The following is a 12,953-nucleotide window of genomic DNA, read 5'->3' on the forward strand; positions in this document are numbered from 1 at the left end:
CAGTTTTCCAAATGCTAACACGGAGGTGGTTGTGCCTATACCTAAGAGAGCTTAGAATGGTGGCACAGGCTATGGCCACAGGAGATAACTGAGAAGACCATGTGCATAGAAACAATCACAGATGGAGAGCACACCTACAGTCAGGAGGTTCACGATTCTTTTCCTGTGAATTAAAAGCTAGATCTGGTAAAGCCTGTGCCAAGTGAAAGAGGCCAATCGCAAAGGGCTGAGAGACACATCCTGGAGGCTGGAGGAGGATGAGGTGGGCCAATAAAAGTGTTCTAAAATTGGTTGCGGTGAAGGTTCTCACTCTGTGAAATACAGAATGCCATTGTGTTGGCATGATTTAAATGTGGCATTTGAAGGCAAGTGAATTTTAGTTCAATGTGCAAAGCTATTTAAAAAAAAATGGAGACTTGAAAATGCCTTGTTTAAAAAACACCTGAAGCACCCTCCTGTAGATTCTCTCAAAGAAACTCTCCATCTTGCAGATGAGCCTTGCAGGTGTGTCCTATTACCGTGTCAACCCTTCACCCGATAGGTGTGTGTTCAGATGAACACCAGGTGTATCTTCCAGCAGCTGGAAATGTACTGTGAGAAATGAGTGACTTCTGGGCTTCAGTGCTAAAGCCACATTTTTAGGAACATATTGAAGCCATTTTTACTCCTATTTCTCCAGGCTTTTCTCATACCACCTATGTGCAAACAGCAAGCCTTCGGAGGGAGGTGGGTGAATTAGGAACTGTCTGGGCATTCCATCTTACACCTTCCCTGATGCTATTACTGCCAGCGTCTCAGATGGACCTTCTCAGCCATTTCCCCTCAGGGTCCTGCAAGACTATGTTCCATGGAACCACTTGTTCCATCTTGCAGTTGCTAGTACCATCATTGAAGGTAAGGCCAGGATAGAACAACAAGTGGAAAACATTGTTTTGTTCTCAGTCTGATCTGTCTTCACAGGGTCTTATACATTTATACATCCTCCCAAGTAGCACAGCCAAAGAAGCAAACTTAATTTTTCGGAATTCAAAAAGGAATAAAGAAGCTTAACAAAATTTCCCTGTCCTTTGTGTTATTTGTGTTATTCAAGCACAACCCAGCTTTCTTCTCACACTCCGTCAGGGCACGTCTGTCCCTCTAACCTGGTGATGATGGACTGCAAAGCAAGCATTTGTTCAGACAAGCTCACAAGGTTCCCATGTTTGTGTAGTGAGGGGAAGCCATGAAGAAGAGGCGGCAAGTGCAGAAACGTCTGCACAGCGAATAACAGATAAGGAGGGCAAAGTTTGAGGACCCAGAGACCTGGCAAGGGTGGGTTCTTATCTTTCCCCAGATCAGCTGCATCTGTCGAGAGAGGGAAGCAGAGAATTGAAGCAATTACACAAGTAATTCCAGGGAAGATTCAGTGTTGTTTTTCAGAGGTTGTGAATCCAAGTTTGACAAAGTGAGCTATTCCAATGAGGATCTTTGGAGACCTTAGCCTCGCTGTGTTTGGCCACCACCATGCATAGAAGCAGGGGCAAGATTCTCTGTACCTTTGAGTTTCCTGGCTTTCTAATGCATCTCTCCTTTGGAAGTTGTCTCAGAGGGGACCAGTGATATAATGAACCAGTGATGGAGTCTCACATGTGGAGAAAGGGTACCAGGTGAGAGGAGAGAGGAAAGGGCAGGTAAAGCCATTTGGAAATGAAGAATGTTTCGTACCTTTGCATGGGCTAATTACACAGGTAACATCTATTTCTCAATTAGACTACAGTGTATGAGATGGAGGAGAAATCCCACTCTGTTAGCCCAGCACTTAATCTGGTACATTTTGGGATTAAAAAGTTGTTATTGTTATTTGTAAGTGTGTGGCATGTGTGGAAGTCAGAGGACAACTTTGTGGAGTCAGTTCTTTTCCACCTTTACCTGGGTCTTTGGGATTTAATGCAGGTTTTCAGGGTTTTGTGGCAAATGCCTTTATCCATTGAGCCATCTTGCTGGCCCAGTTTTAATACAGGGTTTTTCTGTGTAGCTTTGGCTTTCCTGGGCTTGCTTTGTAGACCAGGCTAGCCTGGAACTCACAGTGATCCACCTGCCTCTGCCTCCCTGAGTGCTGAGATTAAAGGCATGCACCACTACACCTGGCTAAGGGATTCTTTCATTTTTAATAAACTACATTTTAGAGCAGTTTTTGGTTCATAGAAAAGTGGAACGGGACCTACAGAATCCCCACATAACACTGTTCTGGCTCCTAATATCTGCTCAAACACCCCTTCACATGTTTGAAGACTGGGTGCCTCGATAGTAGCACTGTTTTTCGAGCTTGTGGAACTTTAGGAGGTGGGTGGGGCCCAGCTGGAGAGGAGGCAGGCCTTGTGGGTTATAGCTTGACCCCAGTTGGGGCCTGAGCTTTCTACTTCTCAGTTGGCCGTGATGAGAGAAAGCAGCCTTATTCTCCTGTTGTCATGGGCAGGAGCTAACCCTACTAGTAGACCTTCTCTGCCACAGTGATCTGTGTACCTTAAGTTGTTTCTGTCACATAAATGAGAAAAGAAACATCGGTATCATCAACATTCCCTAACAGAATGGCACAGGTGTCAATCAACCTACTCAAAGTCCATAGCTGACCCTCGAATTTAATCTTGGTGTTACACAGTCTATGGATTTGGTAAATGTGAAATGACAAATGTTCACCATTATATTGTCATACTGAATTAGTTTCACTTCCCTAAAAAGCTTCTGTGTTCCATATATCCTGCCCTCTTGGCAACCAGCTCAGGATTTAATAGACTAACTCAGTATCAACAGGAAACCAAAACTTTATTAACAATGTTTTTCATCGCTCTCTCTCTTCCCCTTCCTCCTTCCTCTTTTCCTGGCCTTTATCCCCTATAGCAGGGGATGAACCTAGGGCCTCACACATGCCAGGAGAGTGCTCCACTGATGATTATATTCAACCCTCTTCCTTCTCTTTCTGAAGTATATCTAGGTGTGTGGAAAGCCTGGTGATTGGTAAGGAAGCCTGGGTTTTGTGAACACGCATGTGCTGATGAGCAAAGGGAGAAAGAACAGCAGACAGCTGGGTTGGTGGTATTTGGGAGACGATCAGGTTATAGTTGGCATTAGTGCTCTTAGAGAAGAGACCACCGAAAATGAGTTCTTTCCTGCCATTTGAAGATGTAGCGAGAAGTCAACAACCTACAACACGGAATATGGCTCTTGCCAGACCTGTTCAGCCTGGCACTCTGATCATGGGCTTAACAGACTCCATAAGTGTAGGAAATAAACATCAGTTGTTTGTAAATCACCTTATTTATGGTATTTTGCTACAGCAGTCCCAATTAGACTAAGACACCAAGAATGTAGAGACCACGTGGACTTTGGCAAGAGAGGACCTAATCTGTTCTTCCACCTTACTAGCCCCGAGGCTGAAACTATTTGAGACCTTGGAGGAGTGTCTGAGTACCTCTGAGGTTATAGCTTCCTTATCTACAAAGTAGGACAAAGTTTTTGTTATTGTAGGAATACAGGTGACATTGAGATAGAATAGCATATAATATTTTCTCTTTGCCTGGGTCAATAGGAGGGAAAAACTGAGGTGTGAACATCTTAAAGTTATATAGTTATATAGGTTTAACATCTTAAAGTTATAAAGTTATATAGGCATATTCAAAGTAAAGCAATTAATCTAGGTCTATTCTGGAAACCGGGACTCTTAGCACAATAGGGCACAGTAGGGTATTATCAGGGATAAAGGATGAGTTCCCATCACAGACTGAACTCAACTCTTCTACTTTTTATGGCAAAGAGAAGTTACCATATCCACATCAGCAATGCCTATTGCCAGTAACAACTGTCCATTAGGCAGCACCTACCTTACTCCCAATAGTGCTCAGTGGATTTCTTTAAAGCTATGCATTTTTCTTCAGAATTAGAAGCCAGTGGCTGACTTAAGACTGCAGGGCACCGGGGTCCTGGGGGGGGGGGAGGCTTCAGCAGGGAGGGCTGTGTATATTCAGTAACTCTGTCTCAGAAAACTGAACAGGCCTCCTATAATTTTTGCCTCTCTTTGGGTCTCCCAGATGCCTTGTACCTTGCACAGGCAATTCCTGAGTGTCAACTGTGCCTTGTTATTTCAGCAGGATTCAGGAGGAAGATGATTACCAGCTGCAGCCGTCCAGTGACATTTTGCTGCCCCTGTTTTGGACTCCCCTTTACAAAGCTCTCCTGCCAGCAGCCCAGGGACAGCTTTATACCTCCACCTCCCCAGCTCCCATGTAATAACATTTAATCGTCTGTCTTTCAAAGACTCAACCCTTAACAGCCAGCGTTTGCTGTATATTGGGAGTCAGCTGTGGAAGTCCAGTCTTAGTGTATTGACTTCCTTTTGCTCTCTGTCCATGTGTGTTTAAAGGAAACCTGGCTGGATGTTCTCGCACATGTGGGAGTCTGTAGGGACAGATTTGGGAAGAGCTCAGACATGTTCTCTGTCACCGACAGACTTCTCTGGGAAGGTCTGCTGCTAGTCTAGGCAGCAGAAGCACACCTGTTTGCTTTGCTACACTTTCCTCCTCTCTGCTTTCTGAACACAAAAGTGAAAATAAAGCGACATGGAATAATTCTTGGTGTTTCCTGCCTTCGCATCTCATCCCATTGAAGTTTTTAGATGGGAGGAATAAGGGAGGGGAACCAGGTCTTAATGAGAATGTGGATTCCAAGGTATATCTCAACCCAAGTTCACTGAAAGTGTCAATACAATTTAAAATAATAGAATCCTCTCCTGTAATTCTTTTAATGAAGGGAATTGGATCCCCCCCCCCCCAAATTAATCCTTTACCATCAATGAGAGGGCTGGAAGCACAGGCGCCGAACACTTAGCTGTCTTCCATCTGGCATGGCCATGTGAACACTTCGGTTGGCTTGCTTTTTTAATGAAGTGAGTTTTAATGAAGCAAGCTGCGAATTTAATAGATACCTTAAAACAGCTTCTTTGTAGCTAAGCGTTAAGTAACGAAACAACTGCCAAATTAGCTACCCAAACCAAGAGGAAATCACAAGGCCGACTGACTGCAGGATCCAGGGTTGCTGTGGCTTCTGGCTATCAGACCTGGATTCCGAATGGCTGGCAGAGTCAGGCTGGTGTAACAAGAGCACATGGAAGCAGATAGCCTGGTGGAAGGCCTGTTAAGAGACCTTGTCAAAGGTCAAGGGAATGTGTGGCTAGCAACAATTAAACACACAAGGGCAAGACACATAGCTACTGCTATTGTCACTATGGCCCATGCAAGGACACTCTTCTAGAGGTCCATTTAACCTTGTGGTTATAGACCAGCCTCTCCAGCCTGGTGAGGAAAAGAGGGAGGAAATCACTGGGCTCACCTAAAGAACAATGCTGGTGGAAAGACACGTGTAGACAACGCCCTTAATAGTGGAAGAAATCATGCAATCTCAGTGAACAGAAGGCAGGCAATGCAAGCCAGTGTGAGGGCTGAGCGGGTGTGAGGAACGGGCAGGCTGGGGAACAGTTAAGTGTGGGTCCCTGCTGAAGTCACTCAAGCTCCTCAGTGAAAAATGAAGTTATTGATCCAATAAAACTCAAGTATCACATGGTCAGACTGTGGTCTACATATCTTACTCCATATACACAGACTGTGATGGAGAGAGAAGCTTGCTGGTGCTCCAGAAGCAACAAGATTCATCTCAGAATTTCCTCAAATCAGCCTAAGCCTCATATGGTGTTATTCCCCAATTAGCCCATTGCCACAAGGGGTTGCTGATAGATATGCTAAAGGAAAACTTTCTTGTTTTTAATTGGATAAATATTAAAAATGAAACAAAACACAATAACAGTACAGCATTGTTTCTACCTAAGTCTGACATATATGGATAAATGTATATGTTCACACATCTATGTAAAAATTAATACAGTAATATATAAGAAATTAACACAAACACAAGTATTAAACATTTTTTCAGAGATTTACTTGTTTTTATTTATGTGCATAGGTATTTTGCTTGTATGTACGTCTGTGTACCGTGTGTGTGGGAACATGGAGGCCAGAACAGAGTGTTAAATATTCTGAAACTGGAGTTGTAAACAGTTGTAACCTGTCACAGGAGTGCTGAGAAGTGGGCCTTGGTCCTCTGGAAGAGAACCGCTGCTAACTGCTGAGCCATCATGCTGGTTGTGAAGGGATGGGGTGCATAAACTTCTCCAGCTCCACGAGTAAATCCTGAACATATTAAACAGCAAGTGGCAAGGTATAAAGTGGTTTCTTCATGCAGCTCTGTCTGGTGTGTGTAGCTTTCCCTGCTTTGCAAGTAGTTTCTCCCTTCTCTGTGTAGCTGCCTCTGTCCTCTGTGTAGCTTCTCACTGTTGATTACACTGAATCTAGGATACAGTTTAAAACCGTATTCTTATAGTGTTTAAAAACAAAAATATTGATAAAAAATCCTTACATTTCATTTCCCTAGCTTTATATTACCTTATTGTAAGTAGCTGATATGTGTGAAAATCCTTCTTTGTTTCAATTTATCTAAACTGTTGATTCACAGGGAACAGCTTTTTAAACTGTTCAGACAGTTCTTATCAGTTAAGTAGGCCTGTGTAAGGGAAATAGGAATAGGAACCCTAACCATGCCCTCTGTGAAAAATCACATCTCTTGGACTGAGGAAGTCCAGATGCAGAAAGTCTGGACTTTCCACCATTTCTACCACATTTCTACTATTTCTTGCTGTTTTATATCAATAACCACATTGTTAGGCTGATCTCTAACTTCATGAGTTTTCTGGGCAAAGGTGTCTATTACACATGTATGTCCTAGGAGAGTCTGTGGTAAATTCTCCATCCTTAGGAACTCATGTTGCCACTAGTCTGTCTGCACACAGTGATGGGGGAGTCCTTGGCAAAGCGGTCAACCAGAACCACTGTACCAACTCAGTGGTCCTGGAGCTCACTTTGTAGACCATGCTGGCCTCAAACTCGCAGAGATTCTCTTGTCTCTGCTTTCTGAGTGCTGGGAATAAAGGCTTGTGCCACTACCACCTGTCCCTAGAACCAGTCTTAGCAGTGGGCTGGAATTCAGGCAATCACAGTGTGTGTGTGTGTGTGTGTGTGTGTGTGTGTGTGTGTGTGTGCATACATGTATATTATCAGCTTGCTGAATCTTACTGTTAGTTAAAAAAAGAATAGTATCAACTTATCAGTAGAACTGAGGAAAACTAAAGAGGAGCTTGAAGGAGACCATAAACTTCCCAGGCTCATCATCCAGTGAGTCTTCTTATGGTTAGTGAGTATTTATTCCTATGTCCTAGTGGGCCATTATTCTTGGGAGTAATTCATCTTACAAACTGCCTTGGGGTACATTCTCATTGTCAACATACTCCAGCTTGCTGAGGGCCATGCTGGTTGTGAAGGGATGGGTTGCATGTGTGTTAAAACTGTCCCTTCTTTATGTCTTGTTGTTTTAACATTTTCCTTTCTTTCAAGCCCTGCACAATCGGACACAGACCTTGTGAGAATACATTAGCCTGACCATGGCAGGAGTTTATCCACACCTGACTAAACAAGATGGCTGCTTTGTAGCTCTCATGGGTTGTGTTGGAACTAACTTTTGTTTTGCTCACTTGCTTTGTGGAGGGAAAATATTTAGGATGTACAATATCTGCAATGTGGGCAGGTAGGCAAGTTGGTAAGAAGGTAAGACACAGTGTTTTCATTTAAAGTGTGGTTTGTTTGTGTTGGGGATCAAACCCAGAGTCTCCTGCATGCTAGGCAAGTGTTCTCCCAAAGGACATCATCTATCCCAGAATGTTTCTTTCTTTCTTTTTTTTAATCATAACGATATTTAGCTTTATAGAGACCAAAAGATGTCATGGATAGCTCCTTTCCTACCCTCTTCATAGTGAAGCAGAGAAACGGAGCAGACCACACAGATGGCCACACAGATGGTCAGTGGCAAACTGGGAGGGGGAGCCCAGTCTGGAGGTTCTAATAAAAACCAGCTATGTGTTTGGCCATTAAGAGCAGAAACTCACTCTCTGAGGAAAAATATTTTGCACCACATCCTGTGTATACACAACAGTCCTGGGCTCTGGACCTAAAATGACTGGCCAATAGCTAGCTGCAGGGTACAGAAAAGAAGGTGAAAGAGAACACCTTGGGGATAGAGAGCAAAAGGCATTGCAGGGTTGTGATGAGCGAAGAACCAAAAGGGCTTCCCAAAAGTGCAAATCTAAGATGCTGAAGTAATTGCAGCTAGTGTTAGCATCTCGTTGCTGACAAATAAAATTTATAAATGACTTCTAAAACTGCTTCCTCTAGCAACAAGAGCTGTTATTGTCACATTGATTTTAAAATGAAATGCTATGGAATTTTCTTGCTTTAATGAGAAGGCAGATCCAAGTGGTAAACAAAGTAATGATTAAAGCAATTAAGCGAATAAAAACGAGAACTAATGCAACAGTGCTCCTAATCCTTTTCCCAAACAGGCAGCTTTGGCTGGCATACTAAGAAGATGCATGCTCATCTCCAGATAAAATCACTGAGACGCATTGGCCACTGTGAATATGATGCCCTTTGGTAAGACTGGAAAAGTCAATTAACAATGTCACTTGTTAAAAAAAAAAAAAAAAAATCTGCCTGCACCTGGTTCTCATTTGTTCTCCAGCTGAGAAACCAAAGACAACTTTTTATTGCTTGTGGTCAAACAACAAGTTCACTTCAACCATAGGATGATCAAACGGTCTGCCTCCCCCAGTCTGAGGGGCTTGCCTTTCACTTTCAACTTGTTCAATCATCATTAACTCTGAAAATTGTCACATTCCATTTGTGCAATGAAAACTTCACCACTGGTGACCGTCTGGGTGAAGTTTTTGTAGGTGAGGCCCTAAATCTTGTAGAGCACCTCACACATTCTCAAGGTCATTCGCCTTGTTTCCTTGTCTAATGACAGCCACCAACCATCCTGCCTGTCAGTTCTGGGACCTGATACTGGCAACTTGGAAGAGCCTTACGTGTTACTCTCCAAGATGGGAAAGGATCACCACATGTTATTAAAAAACTACAGTGTGAGTGCAGGAACTCAAATCAATAGCTCTTCCCTCTTTGGGATTTTCGCCAATCTGAAGATCTCTGCAAAGAAGACCAGTGGGAGAGATCCATTTATAAGTCTGATTTCCTCACCCTGGGAAGCCAGCTTTGCTGGAGAGGTTGCAATGGCAAATTGGGGAGATTCCAAGAGTTTCTGGAAAGGAAAAATAGACTTTTGTTTCCTCTTGCTATTGGGCTTGGGAAATCTTCATGCCCTCTGTTTACTATTTCATGGTATCTGTCCCTCTGCAGAGGGGATCAGACATGATAGGGTTTTACGGGCTAGATCCTGACAGGCAATCTACAAATATGACTTTCTGAAAGTGACTGTCAAGTGGCAAGATGGCTACACAAAGAGGTCACTTGATTCAGCTTTCACAAAAGCAGAGTCTGCTGGGGAAAGCCAAATGAATGTTGCACTCACAGATCAGACTAGCTCCAGTTATAAGTCAGGGTTAAAGTTTCAAGGTCAAAACCATGAGACCGTATACAGAGAGCTTTCAGTATCTTGGCGTCAGTATCTACTATACGGTTCTATTTCAGGTTCAAGTTCTGGGGGCAGTTTCCCTGGGATAGCCTTGACACAGTGACATAATTCTCAGTATGTCTGTACTACAGGCTCAGTACTTTGGCTCCTCTCAGCACTCTCTGCCTCATAATGTGTTAAAATATTTATTGTTGCCAATACTGGTGCTTTGACTAACAGGATTCAGAGGTAGGAGAGATGGCAGAACCACCCTAAAAAAAAACAAACAAAAAACTCTCCTCCAACTATTCTAAAACCAGGCCATCTTAATCCTGTGCATCTTAAAACATAAAGGAGAATGTCCTGCTGTTTTGGCAACTGAACTGACAGCATCACATTTTATGAAAAGAAATTCCAGCGCAAGGCAATTCACTAAAAAGTGTCAGAAAGACCTTTGTTCATTCAAACGTTTTCATGTTTCCTGATTCTAAGCGCTTTATAGCCAGTGACTGCATGAATCCTTACAGTAGTTCCCAGAGGTGAGATTGCTTATCCCGGTTGCAGAGCTCAGGAAGTCTGGTTATAATCCACTGCGCTACACTGCTATCCTTCCCTAAGAAGACTTCTAGGATGCACAACCCAAAAGCCTCTTTACATGTTGCTTCAAGTTGAGCAGATAGTACATGGAGAGGGGCTTGGCATTTATGTTCTGTCTCACAGGCATTAACAAATGGAGATCAGCTCTCTAAACTTCCCTTTTCTCCTTACACTGAATTTTTCTTTCTTGTATCCACCCTTGTGGAGGTCACTCTTCTGCTGCTGGCTCCTGAGTGAGATGGTAAGCTGGTCCTCTTGTTCTCTCTCTCTCCTTCTCTCTCAGAGCTACCGCTGTGCTTCAGTGAAGCTCTACAGGGTTTGTGACTGGCCATAAAAGCAGACATCATTTGCTCATTCCATCTAAGTTTTTAGGACGTGCTCCACTTACTGACCTCCACTAACGGCCTGGGTTTGCGCTCCACTGCAAACCTGAAGTGGCAGAGTTCACAGTAGCTGGTATTTGAGGATGACAGCCAGTGCTCCAGGCAGCTCCGATGGATTGTCCCCAAGGTCCCAGTACACTCACATGGAGAGAGCAAGTCCTCTTGGCTGCTGCCCTCATGGCAGATCCTGCACATTGGCCGGTCATTGAAGGGGCTGCAAGAGAAGGAGGGGCAGCTGCTGGTCACTGGGTGGCAACTCAGTGCCCTGGGGAGGGCCCTTAATCAGTGTCAGCTGGGCCCTCCTCAGTGGCAGCTGCTCAGAATACAAACTGCTTTAAGCTCCCCTCCTTACAGAAGGATGTGTGCCTGGATATATTCCTCTGGACACTGCTTCATGGTGTCTTTTTGTGTATGGTGTCAAAAGCCATTGAGTCTTAATGACTCAACCTGTTAATTTGCTGAATATAGACAATTAATGATGTGCTAATTCTCTATAACTTTTCTTCCTTTCTTTGTTGAAATGCTTTTAGGTATAAATATTACCTTTTACATGGTTACCTGGTAATGTGGTTTGAATAGGAGTATTGGGATTTATACTTGTTTTATTATTGCTTGTTCTGAAAAACAGAGATTTGATCCTCTTGCATCTTCAAAGTAATGAAAGACTTGGTATCCGTGTGAGTTGAAAGGTTTAAAACCACCTATATGTCTTAATAATTTACAGGGTTTTTGTGTGTGAATTTACATGTGTATGGGCACACATTCACATGTGTGTATGATATAGGGCCAGAAGTTGGTGCGAGGTGTCATCGTGGATACTGTGCTCCATCTTCTACTAAGGCAGGCTCTCTCTCTTGAACTCAGATCTAGCAAACAGATAACTAGTCAAGCCAGCCACTTTGCTCTGGAGGTTCTCTGTCTCCACCTCACAAGTGCTAGGATTACAAGGTAGCAGCCATATTTGCTTGCCTTTGATGGGTATGCTGAAGATCCAAACTCTGACCCTCATTTTGTGTGTCGAGTGCTTTCTCCATGGAGCCACCTCCCAGTCCACTTCTCTCTTTTCTATATTCTCCAGCCCCATATTTTTGTCTTGAACACAGAAAAAAATTCAGGAAAACTATCAATAATAATAATAAAAAATGGACTGGAGAGATGGCTTCGCAGTTAGGTGCCCTTGTTCTTGCAGAACACATGGGTTCAATTTTGAGAACGTACTTGTTCTCATAATCACCTGCAACTCCAGTTCCAGGGGATTCAACATCCTCTTTTGAGCAGTGCAGGCAGCAGCCACACATGTGCTGCACACACACAAACATACATGCAGACAAAACACACATATAAAAAAAATAAATCTACAAAAATCATTCATCACCAGTAAGAATAAATTCTTTAAAAATCATTTAGATTTTATTATTTAATTTTATGTATGTGAGTGTTTTGCCTGTATGTATGTATGTGTACCACATGCATGCTTGGTGCCTCCATTAGTTAGAAGAGGGCACTGGATCCATGGAGCGGGGGTTACGGATGGTTCTGAGCCACCACAAGGATGCTGGGAACTGAACCTGGGTCCTCTGCAAGAACAATGAATATTTTTAACAGCTGAATTCTTTCTCCAGCCCCAAGCACAAATTCTTTTGAAATGACATCAATTATAGTTTCTAGACAAACTGTGTATTTTGGGTCTGATGAAGGAATATGTGAGGTTCCTTCCATTTCTCTTCCCAATACTGCAGGAGATGGGGAGCAGGGAAGTAAACTGGTAAACGGCTCTGAAGCTGCAGACTGAGCAGGGCTCAAAGCTGAGGTGTGATGGCCTTTCGAGCTTGTGGAGGATACTCTCTCGTATGCTGAAGATACTTTACTGAGAAGAAGTGGTAAAAATGTCCCACTGAGGTGGCCTCTGTCTAGAGTTTTGCATTCAAGTGTGGAAAGGCCACTCCCTCATGTTTCTTGAAGAGGGCACAGCGTAATCCAATGGTTCCTAGCTTTGCAATCTGGTTGCCTGGGCTCAAACCCAAGCTCTGAGGCTTGTCAGATGAACAACTAACTTCATCTCCCCACACTTTAGTCTTCTGACCTCCAAACCGGGCTCAAAAGTGGAGCCTTTCTGTATTGTGACTGTGAGAATGTGAGAAAAGTTGGCCTAGAGCAGACTTAGATCTAGAGGACCAGCAGACAGCCAAACCTAGTTAATGCTAGCTACTCTCATTTGCAGAAGGACTCAGGCTGAGGAAAATCAAGAAGCATAGCTCTCACCATGTAAGTCTAATGGAGACATCAAATTAAGATGGACTCATTTTCAACTGAAGGGGCTAACTCCCTGTATAAATGACATTTTAAAAGAATGTTGTCATGGCGTGTGACAAGGCAGCCTCCTTTCACACTCTCTGCTTTCTTTTCCCCAAGTTCTCCAGAGATGATGTTAAC

The 12,953-nt window shown here is 43.4% G+C and overlaps 1 protein-coding gene across 3 annotated transcripts in view; it reads right to left on the reverse strand.

The window, feature by feature from the left end:
- The window catches only part of Marchf3 (membrane associated ring-CH-type finger 3), a 158,103-nt gene that overhangs the window by 21,403 nt on the left and 123,747 nt on the right, over window positions 1–12,953 (reverse strand). For all 3 annotated transcript variants that reach the window (XM_055622953.1, XM_055622955.1, XM_055622954.1), the window contains exon 3: window positions 10,530–10,734. In XM_055622953.1, the coding sequence (XP_055478928.1) occupies window positions 10,530–10,734 (205 nt within the window). The remainder of the gene's footprint in view (window positions 1–10,529; window positions 10,735–12,953) is intronic.

This window comes from Psammomys obesus, unplaced genomic scaffold, assembly GCF_907164565.1.
Source record: "Psammomys obesus unplaced genomic scaffold, mPsaObe1.curated_primary_1811, whole genome shotgun sequence".
NCBI lineage: Eukaryota > Metazoa > Chordata > Mammalia > Rodentia > Muridae > Psammomys > Psammomys obesus.